We start from the raw sequence: 23558 nt of genomic DNA, 5'->3' as shown, positions 1-23558 counted from the left end.
TTAAAAACAACATTCTTATGATGTTTATATGCCATGCCTCATGCAGGGACTTTTCAACATTCACTAAGTGTGTATTGTGTAGAAATTATAATCCAGTTGTGTCATGCTTTGTCATCCTTCCTCCTATTTGTGTTTTTTTTAAAGGCAAAAATGTATTTGGTAATCACCAGACATATTGGTAATAACCAGACTTTCCACTTACTGAGATCACATGAAAGTGAGTAAACAGTAAGCCTAAACAGGTCTGCAATAAGCAATAAGCTTTATGGTCTTAAAGCAGCATTTCGAAATTATTTTATCAGCTACTACAATTGCCCAAAACAGTTGCCAAAAGCAACTCTCACATGCTAAACACATGCATGAATCTACAGAAATGAAAAGCCAATATTATGGAAGTGTAGCTGGTACCTTCCTGACTCTCTGGTAACAAGGCCAGGTCCACAGGAAAAACTCTGTAAATCTCTGTATTTAAGAGCCACTGTTGGACCCTTGTCTAACAAATTGAACATTTATTTAATCATTTCTTGTCCATCTTGTTTAAGTAAAACAAAGCAAATTCTTTAATTGCTTTGTTTAACATATAATGTGGATCAAACTTGCAACAGTGAGCTTGTAAATTAGGAAAGATTTGAAAACAGCAGACAGTCATTTTGCTGCTGGAATATCTGCATACTATTTTTCCCCTTTTTCATATTATTTTTTTATTTTCATTAATTGCAAGTCTGGACACACTATCACACTAGTTATCTTCTAACTAACATTAAAACAAAAATAGTGAAATTGTCATTACAAATGTACTCCTGACATGTTAATGGGCAAGATAATGGGCAAGATAAATGTTTTTTTCATCCACAATTAACATGATTTGCGACATCTGTACTTGCCCAGCATGTCATTTTGTATTATATACACAACACAGACATAAACTTCTCCACTCTAAAATTGATTTTTTTATTTTTTATTATTTTTTTTAATGTGGATGGGAAACTTGAAAAATAAAACGTATTAATGTTAGTGTGGATTTTCTTTTTATTGTAGACTCTTCTGTGCTCAGTAGTTTTTAACTGTCATGTTAGAAAATACTTGCTCATGTTGTGGTTATCACCCCGTGCTATGTGCCAAATACTCCCACAGAGCAACCCTTATACTGACATTTATACAGCAAGGTGAAATGAGCTCATCTACCCACGGCTGACGTCAGTGAGCAGTGTGAGTGTCAAAAAGATAGTTGCTGTTAAAATCACCTCATTGAGCAGCTCATTTTTAGAACATACATGATATTAGACATATTTAATCTACATCTTTCTGTGAACTTCAAACTTACTGTATTTCCCTATTTCATTCTGGTGGTCTTATTTTTACAAGCTGAACCCCAGTGTTGTGCTTGTGAAAGCTCACTCTCTTGTTAGTGGTAGCAGAAGTCATCTAAAACAGCATCACACCCTACACATGAACTGGACAAACACTGTTTGCTAGTAAAAGACAGTGGGTTTGACTTACCAGAAAGCACATTCACTATTTAAATCAAATAAAAATACAACTGCTGATTCACACAGTATTACTGTATAATATAGTGGGGGAAACAAATATTCAACCACTTCTGTTTTTTATTATTTAATATAGTAAGTATATCTAATATTCAATGCTTTGACATATTTAATTTACATACATTAACTAAGATAAGAAAACAGAGAAAATCTTTACTTTGTACTGTTGTTAGTTAAATAAAGGTTCAAGAGAATCAACAAATAAACAGATTTTATGGGATTTGTAAATCAAACAAAACAACAACCACAAACACAACGCCAAAACAAAGTACTGTGCAACAAAGTACCAATGTTATTTATATGAAGTGTCTGATCATCCTTTTTTCTTATTTATAACTACAAAGTCAAAAGATATTTTGAGCAAGAAGTAATGCAACTGTTTACACTGACTAAAGACTAATAAAAATATTACTCTCAGTAGAAGTAAACACTGATACATCAAATAAGCTGTACGGTGCAAGTAATTCATTTTTTTTTTAATAAAAACTTGTCTACATGTAAAATAATCTTTGTCATTTGTCAAAAGTAGACAGATTATTTTACTACAAAAGAAGTAAATGTCACAATTAACAATATGAACTCTCATGGCAACAAATGCAGAAATGCCATTAAGTACAATCCTATTTATGAACTATATTAATGAAAATGTTAATATTTATTAACTTTTAATTAATTCTGTCACTGGAGGACAATGGGAGTTATGAATTACTAAGTAGTCTGTTTTTCTAGCTTCACAACGAGCATGCAAAATAATGATTGGCTATTCTAAACTGACCTTAAGTGTAATTAGTTGAATTTGGTTATTGGGACATGCCCTGCAATAAAAGCGTATCAGGATGAAGCTGTTACAGAAGATAAGTGAATAAAACCCTTTTCCAAATAAACACAAATATGCATTATAATGAATCACAGACCACAACTTTGAGTCATATATTTTTTATTTATTTTTTTCAATGTTATATAATATATAATTTTTCATATGTACAATTTGTTCTTCCTCTCTCTTCGAAGAAATAAAGCCAACAGCTTCCATCATAAACAGTGTTTGATACTAAAGGGCCAGAAATTACTTCAAAAGTGCTTTAAGATTTGAAATAAAAATGCTGAGCCGGTTTACTGCTGCAGTGGGGACAACACTTATAACAAACACAACGCCTGTTTAACATTTCACCACTTTACCAGAAAACATCACCACAATAACAAAAGTCCTTTCCTCCATGTTAAAACAATCTCCTAAAAAAGCTCAACACAGCTCAATGTCTGCCAAAGTCCTTCTCATTCTGTACAACTGATTTGTTTTATTTATTTAATTTAAATGGGTGTAATTACATAAAACAGTAGTTAGTTATAATACAGGAGTCAGTGTTTCCAGTTTCATTACTAGTCATTTAAGTAATGCATTATTGTTCATGCATTTTATGAAATTAAAGACTGGTTGATAGTACAAAAGAGAAAATGTCATCAGTCATTTTACATTTATGCTCCCTGTCGAGTCTCAAGCCTCAGTCACACCAGGTTTTAATAAGCAAAACATCGCATGTAAAATCAAATGAATAGTATTGCAAATTTTCAGTGTAAATTTCAGAAGCAAATCTTCATGTAGTTTACTTTGAGCCAGTGAGATTTCAGCACTGACCAGTACCTGCTTTTTTATGTTACTAAATGTAACAAAAACAGATTTATCTCCAAAGCCATTTATAAAACAAAAGCAGATAAAAGCATAATTATGCATGAATGTATTATTCGATAAAAAAAAAAACTTAATGGTAATAACTGAAATACTGGTGACATGTAAAGTGGATGAATAAAATAAAATAAAATAAAATAAAAGTGTAAATCTTTTTTGATTTGGTTCTTGTTTTCGCCTTGCTCCTACTTCGTTTTTACCCTGTTAGGATTTCACTTTTAGTGCTGGGGTCTTATGTATAAAAAATTACAATGAATCCCATATAAAATAATACATGCAAATATTTCTAATTATCTCCCTAAAATGTTTTAAACTAGACTTATTAATAACAAAATTATGCATACTTGTTTCTTCAAACCTCACTTATGTTTCTTTTGAACCAATTAGAAGTGATTTTTCTTTCTCTGGTGATTTGGATAATTGTGTTGTTGCATAACAAAATTGTGCCTGATATTTGGATCAGCAATTGATGACGGTTCCATTAATTTTGCCAAGTTGCCCAGGCATTAAAGCAGCAAAGCATTCACACACCATTAATAAAATACCAAAATGCTTGACTTCGCTTTGATGTTCTTTTGGTGAAATACAGTGTTAACTTTAAGCTTGATGGAGCAGGACCCTCCCCAACATGTTTCATTTCATTTTCATTCTGAACACTCTTAAGGTGAAACAGAAAAGACATAATACTATAAATCATTCGGTTAGTACTACCCTAATGGTAGAAATATGAACACTCATTTTAAAGTTTACTTTCTTACATAATGATCCTAATATGAATAATTGCTCAGCAGCATTGTTATGCAAACATGTCCTTCATACATGTGCCTTGAACTGTAGTGGATAGATGAAAAGGTTGCACTTTATACGTCAAGCATATCTGCTCGCCACCCAAAGGTATATTTTGGACACACGTCCAGAGCTGTGCAGGGAACCCAAATGAAATCAGTAAACCACCCAAAACTGAAAAGAAATTCACACAGGCCCAGTCATTAGTGTTAGGGGTGTACTAAGGGATTTGACAGAACTGAGTTGTGATCAGCCTTCTCTTCTCACTTTGCATTCACTGACTCACATCACCTCTACATTCGGCATTAATTACAACAGTCAGACTGATTGTCAGTGGAAAATACGCAATGAACATTTCAAATTCAATTAACAAAAATCTAATTTCTCACTCATGGATCATTACTGTCAGACATTTACAAAGACTTTTAAAAGGAAACTTTCTAGTCATGCAGTTTTAGCTCTTACATTAAGTGCCAATATAACACAGAGAGGCAGGTTAAAAAACAGAGACACAATGTGCCCCATAGTTTGGCAATTATTTTTAGTAAAATTGGCTTGTATCTTTTTTTAATCTTTCTCATGTTATTTCTAAGCAGATTAGTCACCAATGTCCAGCTGTGAGTTTGAACCTGGGCTTTTAGCCCTAATGATTATCTATACTCAGTATACATTAATGGAGCTACACACCAGGCTGTAGCAGAGGTGGGCGATATGGCAAAAACATTCACATAACAATGCACTCAAAGGGCAATAAAACTATATATATTTTTAATTATTCTCGTTTACTCATAAAGCATTTGTTATGTTGCATTCTACTTTGTTGTGTCTGCATATTCTACATGTTGTGTCTACATGTTCATTTTTTAGAAAATAATACATGGATCTTGTATATTTATGTTATCTTTGGATAACTGTTGTCATCCTTTGAAAGTTAAAAAAGGGATTTTGTTTGTACTACTAAATATTATACATAATACAGCACTTTGTAAAGCCACAAACAAATAATTTATTTTTTCTTGAAGAGGTTTTAGTTCAGGTTATATTTTGTTTCTCACAACAGACAAACTATACTTTTTTTGTGGCTCCTGGTATAAACCCAACAAAATACATCTGAAGATTTAACAATAAGGAAGTTAAGTGGGAACGATGAATGAAAATGCATATTTAAAGTATATAATTGCTCTAATACAGCTGATTTAATTTGCTTTAATAATGATATATTGTCATATCGCCCACCTGTAGGCTGAACCTCCACAATTACTTATATCTAAGCATTTGTAGTGCCAGTGGAGAGTGCTGTGCTGTTTTTAGTGTCTTTTATTGATCTTTACCATGTTGGAGGGATGATGGTGGATACATTTACTTACATTCTCAGTGCTGGGATAGTCAGTAGCAAGAATTTTAAAGGAGCAGGGGGAGTTTAGGGTTTTGTGCTCTGAAACTGGAAGGCACTGTCCTGTCACATAATATCAACAAAAAACTCACATGGATTGCCCATAGCGTGCTGAAAGGATTGCCGACTAGCTGTGAGCTCTGGAGGAACATTTGCTAACTCGCGCACTGGTGGAGCTCCGGGAGGGCCGCTGCTTACAGTGGTTCTTGGTGCTAACCGTGCCAGGCAGTAGGGAGGGGGAAGGCCTGGGGGGCCGTACGAGGATGCGTGGCTCCTCTCGCTGTGAGCACAGGATGCATGACCAGGCTGAGTGAAGGGGGCATGGGTGTAGGAGAAAGAGGCATGGCTCTTTTGGGATACACTGTGACTCCTGTGGGATGTAGCTCTGCTGTGCCCGGAGCAAGTGTGACTGACACAAGAATGGTTGTGGCTGTGATGACTCAACTGACTGGCTGCTCTCTGGCCTGAAATGCCAGGCCATGTGCCTTGTTCTGACTCTGTGACCGCGCAGCATGTCGACCTAGGGTCCTTCTCTCTAGGGGAAGCCCTTCGTCCTTTACCCGCACTGGGGTTTGAGCCACTACTTTTACTGCCTGATGAAAGAAGAGAAGAAACAATGGTAAAGGTTACGAAAAGTTTAAATGATCAATAAAGCAGGAGAAACCAACACAGCCACATACCAGCATAGAATTTTGTTATGCCAGTTTTAAGATTTAACCCTTGTGTTCTATTCTAATTTAAATAAAAAATAAAAATAAAACAATACATATGGTGGAACTGCTAAAAATGCAAACATCCTGCACAAGGTGTCATTGCAGGGCAGCACAATCACACGTTCACTCAGGCAGAATATGGAGGAAAACCATGTGGACACAAGAAGAACATGCAAAACTGTGGCAATGTCTCCAATTTCTTCCATTTCTTATATACAGTCTTGTACCTAAATGATCAGCTGCCACTTATTTACAGTCATGCACATTATTAACAGCTGCCAGCAAGGTAATTCCCAAATGTGATTAGCATGTGACTTTCTGTTTCGCATATGACTGTACCTACTTCCGGGTTGATACAAGGTAGTGTACCAGTGTTTCAGTTTGATACAAGGAAGTGTGAGCATGTCAGGCCCACCACTGCAGAGACCCCGGTTTGAGTAACGGACACTATAAGTCATCTTTGAGAAAGGAAAGGCTGCAACAGCAAAGTGTTCTGCCTAGTCGACCTCTTTTTATCTAGTGTGGGTGTTATACATGCAGCGGAGGTTGCAAGTAAAAAAGGGGGGTACATCACAAGGGAAAAAATTAGATATAAGGGGTTCTGGAAACTTGTGCAGACTATGCCGACCGAAAACAAAACTATTTATAACAACATATCACTAAGATCTAATACAACCCCCTCTTGCTTCAGGACTATGGTTATAATTTCCTTATTTACTCAGACTGTGCACTCTCAGTAGTGATCAACAGTAAATGTAAATAAAGGTATTTTACTAGAAATGCCTTAAAACGCCCCCATGTACTACACAGTGTGGAACTAGTGTACCAGCCTTTAGTACCAGTCTAGTCACTCAATGTTACTCAATCAATCTCCTTGATCTGATCAAGGAGAGTCGGATTAACCCAACGACATGTGTCCAATCTGCGGCCGCTTCTCGCCCCCCCCTCAACATATAACTAACACACTTTTCTCCTTTAAACACACTGTCCAGCCAAGTTGGTGGCTCGGCTGAGATTCAAACCCGCTTAGCCACAAAAGGGCCATATTGGTCGTCACCTCACAGCAAGAACATCCTGGGTTTGATTCCCCAGTCAGGTGGGTGGGGTCCGTTCTTTGTGGTTTTTCATTGTGTGCTCTGTTTTCCTCCCACAAGTCCAAATACATGCAGTCAGACCAATTAGAGCTACTTAAATTGCCCTAAGTGTAAATGTGTGTTGTGTGTGTGTCTGCCCTTTAAAGGACTGGCGAGCGGCGACCTGTCTAGAGTGTTTCCTACCTTTCGCCCAAAGAATCCTGGTGGTAAAACACACAATGAATGAATGACTGTACAACTCTTTATTTTAAGAATCACATTTTTTGGTTGAAATTTAACTTTACATTTATTAATAGTTAGGTCATAATAAATAATTTTATTCAATTAAACTATCTAACATAGCACAAATTTCTGAAAGGTTTTTGATGCACTTGTGATAAAAAAGACGTACAAACAATCATTTTAAGATCATTTATGTCAGTTTGGATTTGTTTTTGTCTCATCAGCTTTATCACTAATATAATTAAAAACTATTTGTCAACAAGCACACTTAACAATAATTTTTATGACATTAACACTAATCACTAAAACACAATCCTTAGAAATGACCAAGATCATAAGGTAAACAGAACAAAAGGGTTAAAACATTTATTACTACAGATTTGTTAAGTCTGCTTTTTAATAGCTCTGGCCCAAGCCCCTCTGTACTCTTTTTGCACATTAACACATGACAGACACAATGCTTTTTTGTTTCCTTAATTTCCTGATGCACTTAAGCTTCCTCTTTGGCAAAGCTTGCACTCATGTGACTGTTGACATTTTAAATAAAAAACACCTTCCACTGTGCAACTGGCATGCACAAATAATACCATTATAAAATACAGCAACGCAACACATGCCCACACTGCACAGTAAAACACAGACTAGCTGAAATCCCAGTCACATGGGCTGATGAATCAATGGAACTGAGAAAAGGATGGGCAGAAAGAAGAAGGGTTTGAAACAAAGAAAAAGAAGACAGGAAGCAGGGGTGATGGGTGGATGGCAAGCTTACCAGATCCCCCAGTCCTGTTAGCATTCCTCCTTCAGTCTATCATTGCCCAGCAGAAACAAAGGGAACAACAGAGTTACCATACACAAGCCTGCAAAGCAGCCAAGCCATGAGCCCAGCCCACTTTATACAAACACCTCTCACTCACCCTACACATCCAGTGGCAAAACTTCTGTACTGTGAATCCTCAAATGCTAACACACACACAGACACACACACATACACATTTTGAGTTAAAGTTGAATTAGCACAGATCAGGGTATCACTTCTTGTGTGCAACCACAATGGTCAAATCTGATACACCTTCATGTTCCCTATGTATCTCGCCACATAGTGCACAAAACAAAGTGCACAAGCAGAAAAAAAGGTTTTTTAACTGTTCTCCTTACAGTTATTAGGACAATTTCAATACATTTTATCATGTATTTTTATTACAATGGTGCATTATTATTATCGTCATGTTTCTTGTCCCCAAATTTGTCTTGTGGGTTTGTATTGTAGTACATGGTCTAAGTGACATTACAGAGTGACTGCCTTAGATGTGGTCCTTTAATACAAGGGTGACTACAGGTCCTCTTTTCCTCCAGACATGTCCTCTTTTTAATTTGCTTTCTACAGTCATAATACACTGTGTATGCATATTTGTATTGCTTTAGCCCTCCTCTGTAGGTCCCATCATTTCACACTTCATGACTGGTCAATTGTGGACACACCCAACATGCAACCACTAAGCCAATTCTTAGTTATTCTCCTCAGCACCACAGCAGTAGCCAGACGGACGAAGCAGGAACACAGCGCACAGGAGCTTCTGTGTGCAAAAATAATCAGACGACTAAACCTAAGCACAATGAGAGGAATGAAAAATCTCATGTCTTAGACTTAACCCCAAAATAAATAAGTAAATAAATACAGTCATACTACGGAAGTCGCTTGTGAAGCTACTGCTGGAGGCGGTTCCCTGGACCCTGACCCCGAGCTTAAGCATTCAATAGTAGCAGTTGATGGCAGCTGAATCCATTCAGTGACAAATCCACAACACAGTAAAGTCAAGGGGTCTAAATACTTTCTAAATCCACTGTATATAGAAACTACAGTGGATCTGAGTATGTTTATCATGTTCATTTTGCCAGCCATTCAATTCTGTCATCAATGGGCTGTTCATAGAATTTCACAAACAAACATCTGTATGTCAAAATCATTGGGAGCTACTCTTTAATGCAGTGTAAACCCCACAAGAAACAGAATCAGAGAATCATGTTCCTGCCAGTGGGGCAGCTCGAGGCAGCCATTCAGAACCCTTATGTGAAATTCCAATGGAAGTTCCCAGTGGTAGTGGAAGATAATCAGCAAGTATGTAAAACTGGTCCTACCACACAGGGAATATACACACAAACTGGGACAAAGGTAAAGGAAACAATTGGTTACTATTAAACACGTTTTGCAGCAATGATTTACTTTATTACATACTAACTTGTAAAATATGGGGAATAAACATTATATAAAACCTAAAATAGAGTACAGTGCTTATAGTTAATAGGTTGATTGAATATTTAAGTGAACAATCACTTTCCTATACAATGCCATTTGGTGTTAAAGTTAAAAGATAACTACATAATCTAAACCAAATCCTCATGCAAACTAGAGAAACAAATTAATCCTGGGTCTCTGTATCTATCAGTACCAGTACATTTGCATCACCACCATGCTATCTGTTTATTCCTATATCAGCAAATATTTAGAATTTAGAGTCACTTACAAAACTTGAGATTGTAAACAGTGTGTGAGACATATGGTTGTAGCGTCTGTGTAGCCTACGCAGTATTTTTATTAAACACAAACAGCCCCAGCAGTAAGACAGTTTCAGAACCACCGGACCATTCCTAATCATTCCTTTAAAATAAGAACTCAAATATAGTTTTAATCAGGTTTCTAATAAAAAATAAAGTAGCCATCATTTTTTTAACTACATTTGTGCTGTGGAATATAAGCACTATTACACTGAGGGGGAACAAGTATTCAACCACTATTGTTTTTTTTGCTATACAGTTACTTTATATTCATTCATTTATTTTTATGTTTTACCACCACTTTAACCTGGTAAAGTCTGCAGAGTCCAATGTACAACATACCCCAGTAACATTTTATGTTGCTGTGCACAAAAGAAACTCTGGTTCCACAGTCGACCTTTTAAAACTTAACTAAGGTTGGTTGCTGATCACAAATAAAATACAAGGTGAGACAGGGACTTTTAAACCCATGACAATGTCAAGCTCACATGACAGTGGGCTGTGTCACCAGTGTATCATGTGTTTTTTGGTAGTCATACTGGATTACATCTGTACATCCAGACAATTTAATCTTAATTTTGGGGGTTTCTTCTCCTGTCTGGACAAAACGTGTTCTTTGTACTTTGTAATGTCTGCTGTCAAACAAGTCCTATTTATAGCACAAATGCATCACCAGATGTAGTCAGTCATCATCACCACTGATGAAGCAGGAGGCCAGGACACAGAGTTGCTTTGTGTAGCTTGCTAAATCTTTTTCAGAAAACCCATGATCAACTTGTTAAACGTGGGGATTTTTGACGAAGTAAAGAAGTATGTGTTCCAAACATTCAGTCACAGAAAAAAACAGTTGCAAGAATCACACAGTTTTAGGACATTCTGCTTTAAAACCAGCGGCATTAATAAAAACCCTTCTTTGCTTTACAGATATAACAGCCCCCACTCTTCTGGCAAGCCTTTTATCAAGAGCTTTTATCAGAGCTGTGAAAATTCGTGTCAACTGATTTTGACTCACAATTAACATTCATATTAATCCCTAAAATGTTTAATTGGGTTGAAGTCTGTATGGACCTTCCTTCGTTCACAAGCATGTCAGAGTCATGTCAGAAAAGGAAAGAACTTCCCAAACTGTTGCCACAATATTGGAAACAATTTATTTTATATAACTGATTTTATACATCTTTCCAATGAATGTGGCTGAAATACACAAATTCATAATATAATAATTACATAAAAATATAATAATAATTAGGAGAAGTGCGCACCAACGTTTGGCATGTAGAGAACATTTTCAACTATGTTATTCACAAAATATAAATAAAAAGATTGCTACAATACACTCCTTAAAGGACAACTAAATGATAATTATTTTTTATAAGCGCTGTTCAATATTTTATGCAGTACTCAGTTACCATAACCAGAAAATTTCCTGTGTTATTCATTTCCTTTGTGCTTCCTAAAGAATAAATACGCCATGTACTGGTAATGATCTATGAGGAAACCTTTCAAACTGATTATTCACTTCCTTTCAATAAAGTATTATCCTTTTGCATTAGCAAGCCAAAACCAAAAGTAAAACAGCATGTCTGTGAAATGTGGGACAAAGGGGCTCCCCCTGCTTCACTACTGACATATTTTATTCAACACAGTTGCTTCATACAACTTCCCAATTCAGGAAAGTTCAGCTTCTTTCTTTCACTTTCTTTTTCCCTAACACACATACAGACGCACACTCACACACATGCACACACATTAAATCCTACCTTCACTTTGCTGGCTGCCGGCACTGCCACTGTGAAAACTGTGGCAGGGCTCTGAGTATCCTGGAGGAAAGCCTGGCGGTGGGTTTGGGTAGCCTGGATACGGGTACGGCTGTCCACCGGTGGGCCATGGGTTGGTGCCCGCTGGAGGCAGAGGGGCGAGAGCGTCCTGCTCCGAACCACCACCACTAGATCCACCCTCATTGAGGTTCAGAGAGGCCATGTCTGCAGGAGAAACATTTTATACTGTTTTAAAATTGTTATAACTAGCTGATTTAAAGTGTGATATGGGTGGTGAAGTGGTTTATTACACAAGCCCACCACTGCCGAGAGTTCGAATCTTGGCTGTGTTACGCATCTACACTGTCTACACTGCATCAACATTATGTTGGTTATACCTTGTCACCCGTCTGTAGCTCACAGAGTAAACAAGATAAATTAAACAGAACTAAACACGGACTTACTTTGGCACAGATCTCCAAAAGTGTAGTAGCACTGTTCAGAGAAGGTTATTTTATTGACGGTGTGTCTTAGGTAGCCGTGTTTTAGCAAATTGCTGGCGTATTTCCGAGCATCGCGCCGGTCCTTAAAGCCCTCCACCCGTGAATACAGCCAGTCCACCACATCAGCACCTAACAAAAACACACATCATGACATTTAGGCTAATAGAGATACTGTATTTATTACAGTTTAAATCCTTAAGCTTTGGTTACATTGCTTTGATAGAAAACTTTTAAGGTATTAAAAGATCACAAAGAAGGAATTACATGTGTCAGCTGAAAAAAAGTGTTTACACAATCATTACTAGGGATCACGAAAAAAGTGTTTACACAATCATTACTAGGGATCACGAAAAAAGTGGTTACACAATCATTACTAGGGATCACCCAACTTATGAATGATGATTAATCAAACAAAACCACAAGTTTGTATGAATAGAAGTGCTTTCCCATTTCTAGGGGACGGTTCTTTATATTGATCCTGTACAGCAGGCATGTCCAACGGGGGCCTGGGGGCAAATGTGGATTTTATCTGCACAGCAGCTTCTCTTATAAAATACATTTCAAATGGCCTAAAACATAGACCTCTATTATTAGTGATGTTTCCAGGAAAACCAGAACCACCACAACCCTGACTGAATGAACAAATGTGTAAAGTTTGCACAGCAAAATAAAATTGCAAATTACATGTTAGACATTGTTAGAATGTTTAGTCATGGCTAAAATGTTAACTGAGCCCAAAGTTTGATCAGTGTGGGGTTTGACCCATATGTGTGTTGCTGGATTCCAGAGCAACCATGACTATGGCCAGAATATTGTGGTTATTAAAGAGCATGAATGGGTGAATAAATAAATGGATGAATAAATTAAAGAATTTGTTAATATATAATAACTAGTACAATTAATTAAAGGATTTGTGTCAAGAGAAGCTAATACTTTTTAAAAGTAGGCTACATTAAGAATTGTGATGGAGGTTATTATTACATTTGCATTTGTAAATGTAACTGTGTTTAATTTGGTTATTTAATCAGTTTCTTTTTTTTCATTTGTTTGGCATCATCTTTGAAGTCACTTGGAGACTCACTAAACCCCTCTAGTGGACCAGGTTTAAACCCATTGTATTGAAAAAAACAAACGACCAAACTACTCTCTCTAGTGTTAGTAACGTTTAGTGCACATATTACAGGGTCATTCTGATTACTGTCCCAACGAGCCAAAAGCCCAAATGCATTAAAAAGAACATATTTTTATTTCTCCTTAAGCCTAATGCCCATTACAACCCCATTTATTTACTTTCACAGCCCCCCTACTGGATTTTGTCTGAAATCCAAATTAGCAGTGGCCTATTCCATTCACGAGTGCTGAATTTGGTAACTTTTGATCATAATATGAGACTAAATACATTGTGACGTTTTCTGTTTGCTGATCATTTTATGCTGGCTCTAGAGCTAATCAGCTACACACTATATAAGGTCTTGTCATGGGTATGTGCCAAAAGTTGCAAGTTGTGAACTAAGCATTCCAAGTTATTACATCACTCACCAATGACAGCATTTGCTATGGTGATCTTCAGCCACATTCTGTCTCTAATCTCAAGCCCTGAATCAGGCAACTGCATCACCTTCACGACGGTGGACATTTCTGTCTTACTGACGGATAAAGGCAAGTCGTCCAGCTCTAATGAATAATAAGAAGACAATTAGCAAGGGTTGGGGCAAAAACATGAGATGGTTAAAAACACAAAAAACGATTCCAGTGTACCGTAGTGTGGAAATGTCCCAGTCATCGCTGTAGTGTGAGAAATCCAGGCAGCTGGATCAATGGGTCTGACAGGTTCAGCTGGGAAATGAAAAGACAGTAAAAAAGTCTTGGTACTTTTGGTTTGAAATCTCTTAGCCCATACATTAAATGCTAAAGATTTTGCATTAGCAACAAAGAGGACCCAGAAGACCTTTTGAAAAGAGAATAACTGCTGGTATTATTGCTGTTCAGTAGCTATGAAATGATGGTAATGTGAAATGTTGTACCTCTGGGAATCGTGAAGTAGCTCCGAGGAGACGGGTCCCAGCACTTAGCCACAGTCAGACTTATAGGTCTATGAAGCAGGAATAATCAGTCACTCTGTGTCATTATTAAATCAAGCTCATTTCAGGGTTTAATGCTGTGCTTTCTTACCCTGGTTTAGATACAATTTCCCGCAGAATCCTCACTGCATCATCGTTGCTCATGTTCTCAAAATTCACATCGTTCACCTGCGGAGATGACACCGCAGATTCAGTGAGTTCAATAAAAGAACATCCTGTTACCTCAGTTATCGATGCTTTTATTTATTGTTCCCTACAAGTAACTGGTTGAACCAACTCTACACACACTGCTGTTCCCTTCCCAGCATTGACAATAAATGTTTAAAAATCCCAACAACACTGCTGCCCTTGATACAGTCATATCAGTACAGTATACATTGGCAGTATGGTCATAATCGCTTAAAAATCAAATAATCAAAATACAAGCAATACAGTACAAATGCTGTTTGGTTTATTATCTACACAGCTGTTTATTTGGAGTGCCAGGCACATGCTTTCATTAAAAAAAAAAAAGAAAACCTTAGAACCAGCCACTACGAATTTTTAAACTGCAAATCCTGAATTGTCATGGGGCAGCAAATTCTATTTTTAAAAAACACAACCTCACACATTTATAAATTGGCTAGCGTTCCTTCAGAGCATACAAGAATTCCATCTCTTTCCTCTAAAAGACATAAAAAGAGATGTACTGTAGTGCCACTGTGACGCTTCCACAATCATAAGGTTGTGGTTTATCAATCATAAGGTTGTGGTTTATCAATCATAAGGTTGTGGTTTATGTGTCATAATCATGTGGTTGTTTCCAAGTCTTTTTCTTAGAAGAATGAGCTGATACCATAAACTGAATCTTTGCTTTAATACAACATATAGTGAAGCAAAAAAAAACTCAAACACTTTAAAATAACGTGATTTATACGTCTACGCTACAAAACCAAGTTACGAGGTCCTGTGGCAGGAAGGAAAAGGAGAGGCAGAAAATAACACACAGCATGGGGGATGGGGGGGGGGGGGTTTGGGTGAACACAAACGAAAAGCAAAACAGGGATGAAAAAAGTCTATGTATCTGAGCTAGAGTGAGTACTTTACCAAAACTTTTAGAGAATGAGGTACTTACTATCTATATTTTTTACTTTAATGGTCTTTCCTTCAAATGACATTATTTTTTTCCAGTGATTTCACTCACCCCTTCTATAAAACCTTAATAATGCTTCCTGTTTCTTTTATTTACCAAAAATGTAAACAAACAAGCTGATCCAGCAGTTGAAGGTATGTTTACACAAGCTTTCAATTACACTTTTGGGTATAATAAAGAACTTTAAATAGAATTAAAGATTTTTGGTACAGTGAATGATGTAAGGTTTGGGGGAAGAGAGTTTGTTTGTTTATTTGGATTTTTAACATCATGTTTTACACCCTTCGATTACATCCACGACAGAAACGGTAGTTACTCATTTCACAAGTTTATATCGAACACAGTCATGGACAATTTGGTATCTTCAGTTCACCTCACTTGCACGTCTTTGGACTGTGGACTGACTCATTTTTTGTTAATAGTTTTTACCATTCATAAATGCTTGTACAGATTTGAAAGCATTTAAAAAGACAAAAGCACTCAGTGTGTTTTAGGTTTCAACTACTTAACTTAATAACTTAAATAATTTGACATGGTAGATTATTTGAATTCAAGACTTCCGTGCACTATAGGTAATCTAATACCTGTAACAGCATGTCTCCCGGTTCAATCCGTCCATCAGCTGCTACGGCACCACCTTTCATTATAGAGCCGATATAGATGCCTCCATCTCCCCGGTCATTACTCTGTCCCACTATGCTGATGCCGAGGAAGTTATACTTCTCTGTACAAAAGTGGAATAGAAAAACTTTGGTCTAAACACAATATTGTAAAAGACCAGAAAGATCTGCTTTTTTGAGAGTAATAGCTGCATCAGGTTATACCTGAGGTGAGTGGAAAGGTGTAAACAAGAGGTAACAAGTTCTTACCCATGTTAAGTGTGACCGTGATAATGTTCAGGCTCATGGTGGAGTCTGTGATGCTGCTGAAAGACGAAGACTATTGAGAGAAAACAAAAACATTAAATTGGCATAATGTCTGTATTGTTTATACTTGCTGCATCAGTGTATGTTCATGCAGAGTCTACCTCTGTATTGCCTAACAAAAATTAAAAGAGGACTTTATAGTGGCTTGCATGTATTGCATGTACAGCAGTGTCAGTGTACAAGCAACATCCCAAATTGTGAACATCCACTTAACATGTATAATTCCAAGCTAGCATTGTTTGGATATCAGCAAACTCAGTTAATAAACTCACCCTGTCCATTTTAGCCACTTTCTGTCTCCTTCGTCGGCGCTTGTGTCTGCGCATGAGGTGGGATGAAGTGCTCTGTTCAGTAGAACTGCTGAGTCTGCACAACAACAATAAAATGAGTTTTATTCAAAACATGATCATTACTTTGCATAAGAGGGATAATTTACCTAATTATATCATATATATAAGGCTTTCTGAGATATGAGAAGGACCTCACCTGCTGGCATCCTCATCATCCTCACTGTCGATAAAGGAGCTGGACTCCAGCTCGCTGCTCATCATGGAGGTGCTGTCGTAACCCATTGCCGAGTCCCGATTGGCACGCTCGGCTTTCGTATGTCCGTTCACCCGAGCGACTTGAGACAGAGACAAATATTTATTCACATACAACGCAAATGAGGCTGAGACACAATCACATACAAGATATGAGCTGTAGAACCAATACCAGTAAATACCCAGCAAATGAAACACAAATAACTTAAATTGAACAACTGTAATTAAAAACAATTACAATAATTTTGATTATTTAATGATTTTAAATGTTATAAGAGGCAAGGACAGGTATATTGAAAAAAGAACAAAGCTTTGTGACTTTTTGTAAAAGAGCTCACTATTTAAAGGAGCAATAGGGAAAGTTTAAAGTTAAACACACCAAGCAGTATATGTAAAAATATATTATTATTGCTGAGTCAATACTGCCTGTGCTATCTACCTCACTACAACACCAAAGGCAATTCTTCAATAATGAGTTACAATGAGATTATTAAAGGTTAAGCATACATACACACACAGGCTTGTGGTTGTGGCTCAGGATGGCATCGTATGCTCTGGAAGGGTCTTAGACAACACTGAATTCGACCAAAACACTGTAGTGTAGTCATGTTCATCAGGGTCTCTCTAGTGTGCTAACACACACCAACACAAACCCCCGCTAAAATGCACAAAAGTGCTGCAGCTCTACTCATTTCAATCATTTACACTCCACCTTTTTTATAAAAACCATTTCATTCTAGACTGTACTGCCCAGGCAACCATCCAAGTCTAGAAGGTACTCTTCACAAACACCTGTAATGGATTTCAAAAGGACACTCTTCAAATCAAGGCCCTGCACTAATATTTCGGTTAAATGCAGCTTCTATAAAATCCATTCATTGTCATCGTCCTTGCTTCTTCAGCAACTGATTTTAACTGAGCAGCACCAAGCAGTTCGATCCACTTCTTATCTGCAGAGGAGATGCTGAAACAAGGGAGAAACAGATGCAAAGAAAGCAGATGTAATTAAACCCCCATACAACTGTGCAGACGAGAAGGTGTGACTACAGCGTCTAGCCTGGGAGGGTGCAGGCTAACACCTGCCTTCTGCCAGACAAAACGTCTTTCTGGGTCACAGGTTAATGCAACGCCATCGAGTAAATTAATGCACTTGGTCGAGGACCCTTCAATTCTACAAAAAATTCTCAGGAGCATCATTTTCTTTTTTCTTTTTCTAGTTAAAAGAAATAGCTACACATCAATCTGCATCCACACACTAAATACAGTATACAGAACTGATTAATTATCAAAGTGTTCAAAGAGTAATAAAGCATCTTATAGAAAAATAATTTTCATATAGCATTATGGCACACAAAATCATAACTGAGTGAAACTGTGAGATAATGAAAAGCTCCCAGGTGGCCATGATTTCAATTAAAATATGAAAGCAAGAAATAGAATTCCTCTCGACTACTGGCCTTGGATGACTATGTCAACAATTATATATGCAACAGCAAAACAGTGGGACAGGGGTTTCATTAAAATGATCAGCTAGAAGCCTTTAAAGAATTTCAAAGAACAATTATATGTATTATCAAATAATGTAGCAAATGTCTCAAATGTATCTACAAAAAATAAGGTGGCACATCTCCAAAAATCGCAGGAAATGAAGGTGATTAACTGACTTCAGTAACTTTTGCTACAAGATAAATCTTTTTAAAACAATTTGGCTATAATGCACATAGCTCCATAATCATACAGCACAAAGACGTGCTTAGAGACAATTCTCTTAGAAATTACTGCAAGCGACATGTAGAGAAACATTTCTGAATTTGCGCTGTGCTGCATCTCCCACCCTGGTGAGTCCGGACAAAGGTCTGTTTGCCACAATCTATGACTGCTGTTCAGTCTGGTATTAATTTAACATTTAGTTTTTCACAAAGCTATATAAATTAAAGGCAAGATATCTTACCTCTACAGCTGCAAGTCTGGCACTGATCTGCCCACGTGTAACAAATACAAAGTACTTTGAAATGTAAGCCAGAGTGAGCAGAATCTAGATCTCTACTCTGTATGCTCACATTACACATGTGCTCCAAACCCAAGCAGAAACAGACCAAATAAATAGCTCTGTAAGGATGTACCCCGCCCAGACTAGAGATGCAATGACATGCTACTCAATCTGACCCTCTGAGCCAGGTGTGCTGCAAGACAGGTGATTTATGAAGTGAGGTTCGCCTGCGGTGAAGCACTTCACAAGAACATGAGAAATTAATGTCTTTTCATATAACCTACATATCCTGATTACACCTCCACTTCCACTCCATAGAAAAGTAAAGTATGACATTATTGAAACAATATATACTGTTTAGCCAAAAGTATATGGAATCCTGACCATGAGCTTGTTGGACATCCCATTAACCACTGGCATTAATATAAAGATGATTTCCGGTTTCTAAAAATAGAACAACTTTTTCTTCACAATAGGTCGGATTAAATAGCTGACAAGCTAATGTTAGTCAGGTTGCTAGAGCACATTCATTGCCCTTAGCGTGGCACATAGTACTGCAGGATCAAGTCAACTTAAATTTAAGAAATTCACCAAAGCATATGCTAAAATCAGAGCAGACGAAGAGACAATTTGCATGTTTTAGACAGTAAGCTACTGCTAGCAGGATAACATGCCTTAAGTCAGAGATGAAAGCCAGCCAGTGATGTATTAAATAAAGAAAACAGCTAACAGGCCAGCAAGCTAAAACACAAATAATGGCTTGCGTTGATTGCTAGTTATTCACTCTCTGAAGTGCTTTTGTGGCTCTTAGGCTGATGATGTTGTGATAGCCCCCTTGCTAACATTATCTCAGAAGCTAAAAGACAAGCCCAGGCCTTCCGTTTAGTACTCAGTAACTGTAACAATTATGCTGACTTGTACAATTGAGTTTAAATCTCTATATACACATTTCTGACACAAAGACATGACAAAATGCAGCAGATTAATACATTCCATTTCAGCTTCAAGTGACTGAATACAACTAGAGAAATTGAGTGTTAAGGGCCTTGCTCAGGGGCCCAACAGTGGCAATTAAGATATGGTTGACACAGGGTTTGAATCCCCTGCAGTGCTATTAGCCAGTCAGGCATCTAAATACAGACATGATTAGATATGTCTGAGAAGGGTGGCCAGTGCCCCACGGTGGACTGGTGTCCTGTCTGGGGTGTGTTATTGCATTGTGATCAGTGATTCAAAACTGCAAAATGTTAAACATGCTTCTGATTACTGATTTGAGGTGTTTAGACACACCACTTGCTAAATAATGCTTTCAAAAGTTGGGAAAGGCCCTTTCCTGTTTCAGCATGACTGATTTTATGCACAAAGCGTGGTCTATACAGAATACACAAACACAGAGCCATGACATCAAACCTATCAAACACTTTTGGTATGAATTAAATGTGGATTGTGATTGCGAGCCAGTTCCTCTTGCCCAACATTAGTGCCTGTCCTTACAAATGTAGCTAGAATGTTAGCTAGAACCTTGCTAACCTTTAATTATTAATAAGCTGAAACATTAAACTTCACACCCCCAAGACTGATTCTTGTAAGTGGGCAAAAACACATTTTACAGTCCAAAACATACTGGTTTATTTAGAATAAATTCCATTAATAAAATAAAGCCAAGAGTAAAGATTTATATAACATGAATTTCTCATTACTTGCTAATCCTGGAGTCAATGTGATCACAAATGTTAGGGAAAAAAGCAAAAAATGGTTTTCTACTAATCATCCTTGAAGTCAAAGCAATAAAACTGTCAGTCGTCTGTAACACAATTGAAATGTTCACTCGTCTTTTTTACTGGTTCCCAAACATCCACCATGGTTCAGCACGTAATATATGAGTGCCTGAGGCATGAAACAGATACACACACACACACACACACACACACACACACACACACACACACACACACAATCCTGCTGCCCCTGAGCTTCACACCTGTCCATGTGCACACCATGAACTCTCACATCATCTCACTTTGTTTTATCAATTTACTCTCTCGATCTGTCTCTTTCTCTCACTGTATCTCTCACTGAGTCTCACTCTCACTATCTCTCTTATTCTGTCTCCTACCATCTCACTGTCTCTTTCTCTCGCTAACTCTAACTCTAATGTAACTTTACTGGCATGACAAAACATGGACATTCGTATTGCCAAAGCTTGGTAACATACAGTGTATCACAAAAGTGAGTACACCCCTCACATTTCTGCAAATATTTTATTATATCTTTTCATGGGACAACACTATAGAAATAAAACTTGGATATAACTTAGAGTAGTCAGTGTACAACTTGTATAGCAGTGTAGATTTACTGTCTTCTGAAAATAACTCAACACACAGCCATTAATGTCTAAATGGCTGGCAACATAAGTGAGTATACCCCACAGTGAACATGTCCAAATTGTGCCAAAAGTGTCAATATTTTGTGTGACCACCATTATTATCCAGCACTGCCTTAACCCTCCTGGGCATGGAATTCACCAGAGCTGCACAGGTTGCTACTGGAATCCTCTTCCACTCCTCCATGATGACATCACGGAGCTGGTGGATGTTAGACACCTTGAACTCCTCCACCTTCCACATGAGGATGCGCCACAGGTGCTCAATTGGGTTTAGTCCATCACCTTTACCTTCAGCTTCCTCAGCAAGGCAGTTGTCATCTTGGAGGTTGTGTTTGGGGTCGTTATCCTGTTGGAAAACTGCCATGAGGCCCAGTTTTCGAAGGGAGGGGATCATGCTCTGTTTCAGAATGTCACAGTACATGTTGGAATTCATGTTTCCCTCAATGAACTGCAGCTCCCCAGTGCCAGCAACACTCATGCAGCCCAAGACCATGATGCTACCACCACCATGCTTGACTGTAGGCAAGATACAGTTGTCTTGGTACTTCTCACCAGGGCGCCGCCACACATGCTGGACACCATCTGAGCCAAACAAGTTTATCTTGGTCTCGTCAGACCACAGGGCATTCCAGTAATCCATGTTCTTGGACTGCTTGTTTTCAGCAAACTGTTAGTGAACTTTCTCGTGCGTCAGCTTCCTTCTGGGATGACGACCAAGCAGACCGAGTTGATGCAGTGTGCGGCGTATGGTCTGAGCACTGACAGGCTGACCTCCCACGTCTTCAACCTCTGCAGCAATGCTGGCAGCACTCATGTGTCTATTTTTTAAAGCCAACCTCTGGATATGACGCCGAACACGTGGACTCGACTTCTTTGGTCGACCCTGGCGAAGCCTGTTCCGAGTGGAACCTGTCCTGGAAAACCGCTGTATGACCTTGGCCACCATGCTGTAGCTCAGTTTCAGGGTGTTAGAAATCTTCTTATAGCCCAGGCCATCTTTGTGGAGAGCAACAATTCTATTTCTCACATCCTCAGAGAGTTCTTTGCCATGAGGTGCCATGTTGAATATCCAGTGGCCAGTATGAGAGAATTGTACCCAAAACACCAAATTTAACAGCCCTGCTCCTCATTTATACCTGGGACCTTGACACATGACACCAGGGAGGGACAACGACACATTTGGGCACAATTTGGACATGTTCACTGTGGGGTGTACTCACTTATGTTGCCAGCTATTTAGACATTAATGGCTGTGTGTTGAGTTATTTTCAGAAGACAGTAAATCTACACTGCTATACAAGCTGTACACTGACTACTCTAAGTTATATCCAAGTTTCATGTCTATAGTGTTGTCTCATGAAAAGATATAATGAAATATTTGCAGAAATGTGAGGGGTGTACTCACTTTTGTGATACACTGTATATTACAAATATAATAAAAAAGTAAAACAAAAATTAGATAAAAAAAACAACAACAATAATAATAGTAATACAAAATATACTATATATATATATATATATATATATATATATATATATATATATATATATATATATATATATATATATATATATAAGTTACAGATATACATTTAAAATGTAAGAAATGTAAGAAAAACAGTGCAAAAATGTAACAGTGACATATCTCTCACTCTTGTTTCTTTCTCTCTCACACACACACATTAACACATACAAACACAGACACACACAGGCATATACACTTGAACACACATGCACACACACACACAACCAGCCACACCAACACACACACACACACACACACACACACACACAGACATACAGGCATATACACTAATACACACACATTAACACATACACAGAAATCTGTATAAGCATATACACTAATACAGTCACACACACATGCACATACTGTTACATTATGAAATATAATATAATATAATATATAGTGGGTTGGCGTAATTTACTGCTGTACCACCTAAGAGCCCAGGAAAAAAAGAGCAACGTGTAAAGGTGATTAAAGGAGCTGTGTGTGAAACAAAAAACATAAACTGGTAGTTAATGAATCCGATAAAAAAGATTTAGATATTCTGTTTTGCAAGCAAAACAAATCTTTCTACCATGTGTTCACATGAGAAGAGAGAAGCCAGACATACTTTACTAATGAGAAAACGTTTCCCTCACTAGGGAACAATATATTTTCATTTGACCTTTCGAAAGTGTGCAGTTAAAACACACAAACAAATTCAGTACTGAGCACTAAA

The 23558-nt window shown here is 37.6% G+C and overlaps 1 protein-coding gene across 1 annotated transcript in view; it reads right to left on the bottom strand.

The window, feature by feature from the left end:
- Window positions 1-2467: 2467 nt before the first annotated feature.
- Window positions 2468-23558, bottom strand: part of dvl1a (dishevelled segment polarity protein 1a) — a 38930-nt gene continuing 17839 nt past the window's right edge. The window contains exons 5-15 of the mRNA XM_063014974.1: window positions 16884-17022; window positions 16670-16763; window positions 16341-16410; window positions 16056-16195; window positions 14431-14507; window positions 14283-14350; window positions 14017-14094; window positions 13798-13932; window positions 12220-12387; window positions 11759-11980; window positions 2468-6006 (exon numbers count right to left, since the gene is read on the bottom strand). Of these exons, the coding sequence (XP_062871044.1) occupies window positions 5480-6006; window positions 11759-11980; window positions 12220-12387; window positions 13798-13932; window positions 14017-14094; window positions 14283-14350; window positions 14431-14507; window positions 16056-16195; window positions 16341-16410; window positions 16670-16763; window positions 16884-17022 (1718 nt within the window). The 3' untranslated portion in view covers window positions 2468-5479. The remainder of the gene's footprint in view (window positions 6007-11758; window positions 11981-12219; window positions 12388-13797; window positions 13933-14016; window positions 14095-14282; window positions 14351-14430; window positions 14508-16055; window positions 16196-16340; window positions 16411-16669; window positions 16764-16883; window positions 17023-23558) is intronic.

The sequence above is a fragment of the Trichomycterus rosablanca genome, chromosome 19 (assembly GCF_030014385.1).
Source record: "Trichomycterus rosablanca isolate fTriRos1 chromosome 19, fTriRos1.hap1, whole genome shotgun sequence".
NCBI classification, from domain to species: domain Eukaryota; kingdom Metazoa; phylum Chordata; class Actinopteri; order Siluriformes; family Trichomycteridae; genus Trichomycterus; species Trichomycterus rosablanca.
This window is presented reverse-complemented; position numbering and strand designations above follow the sequence as displayed.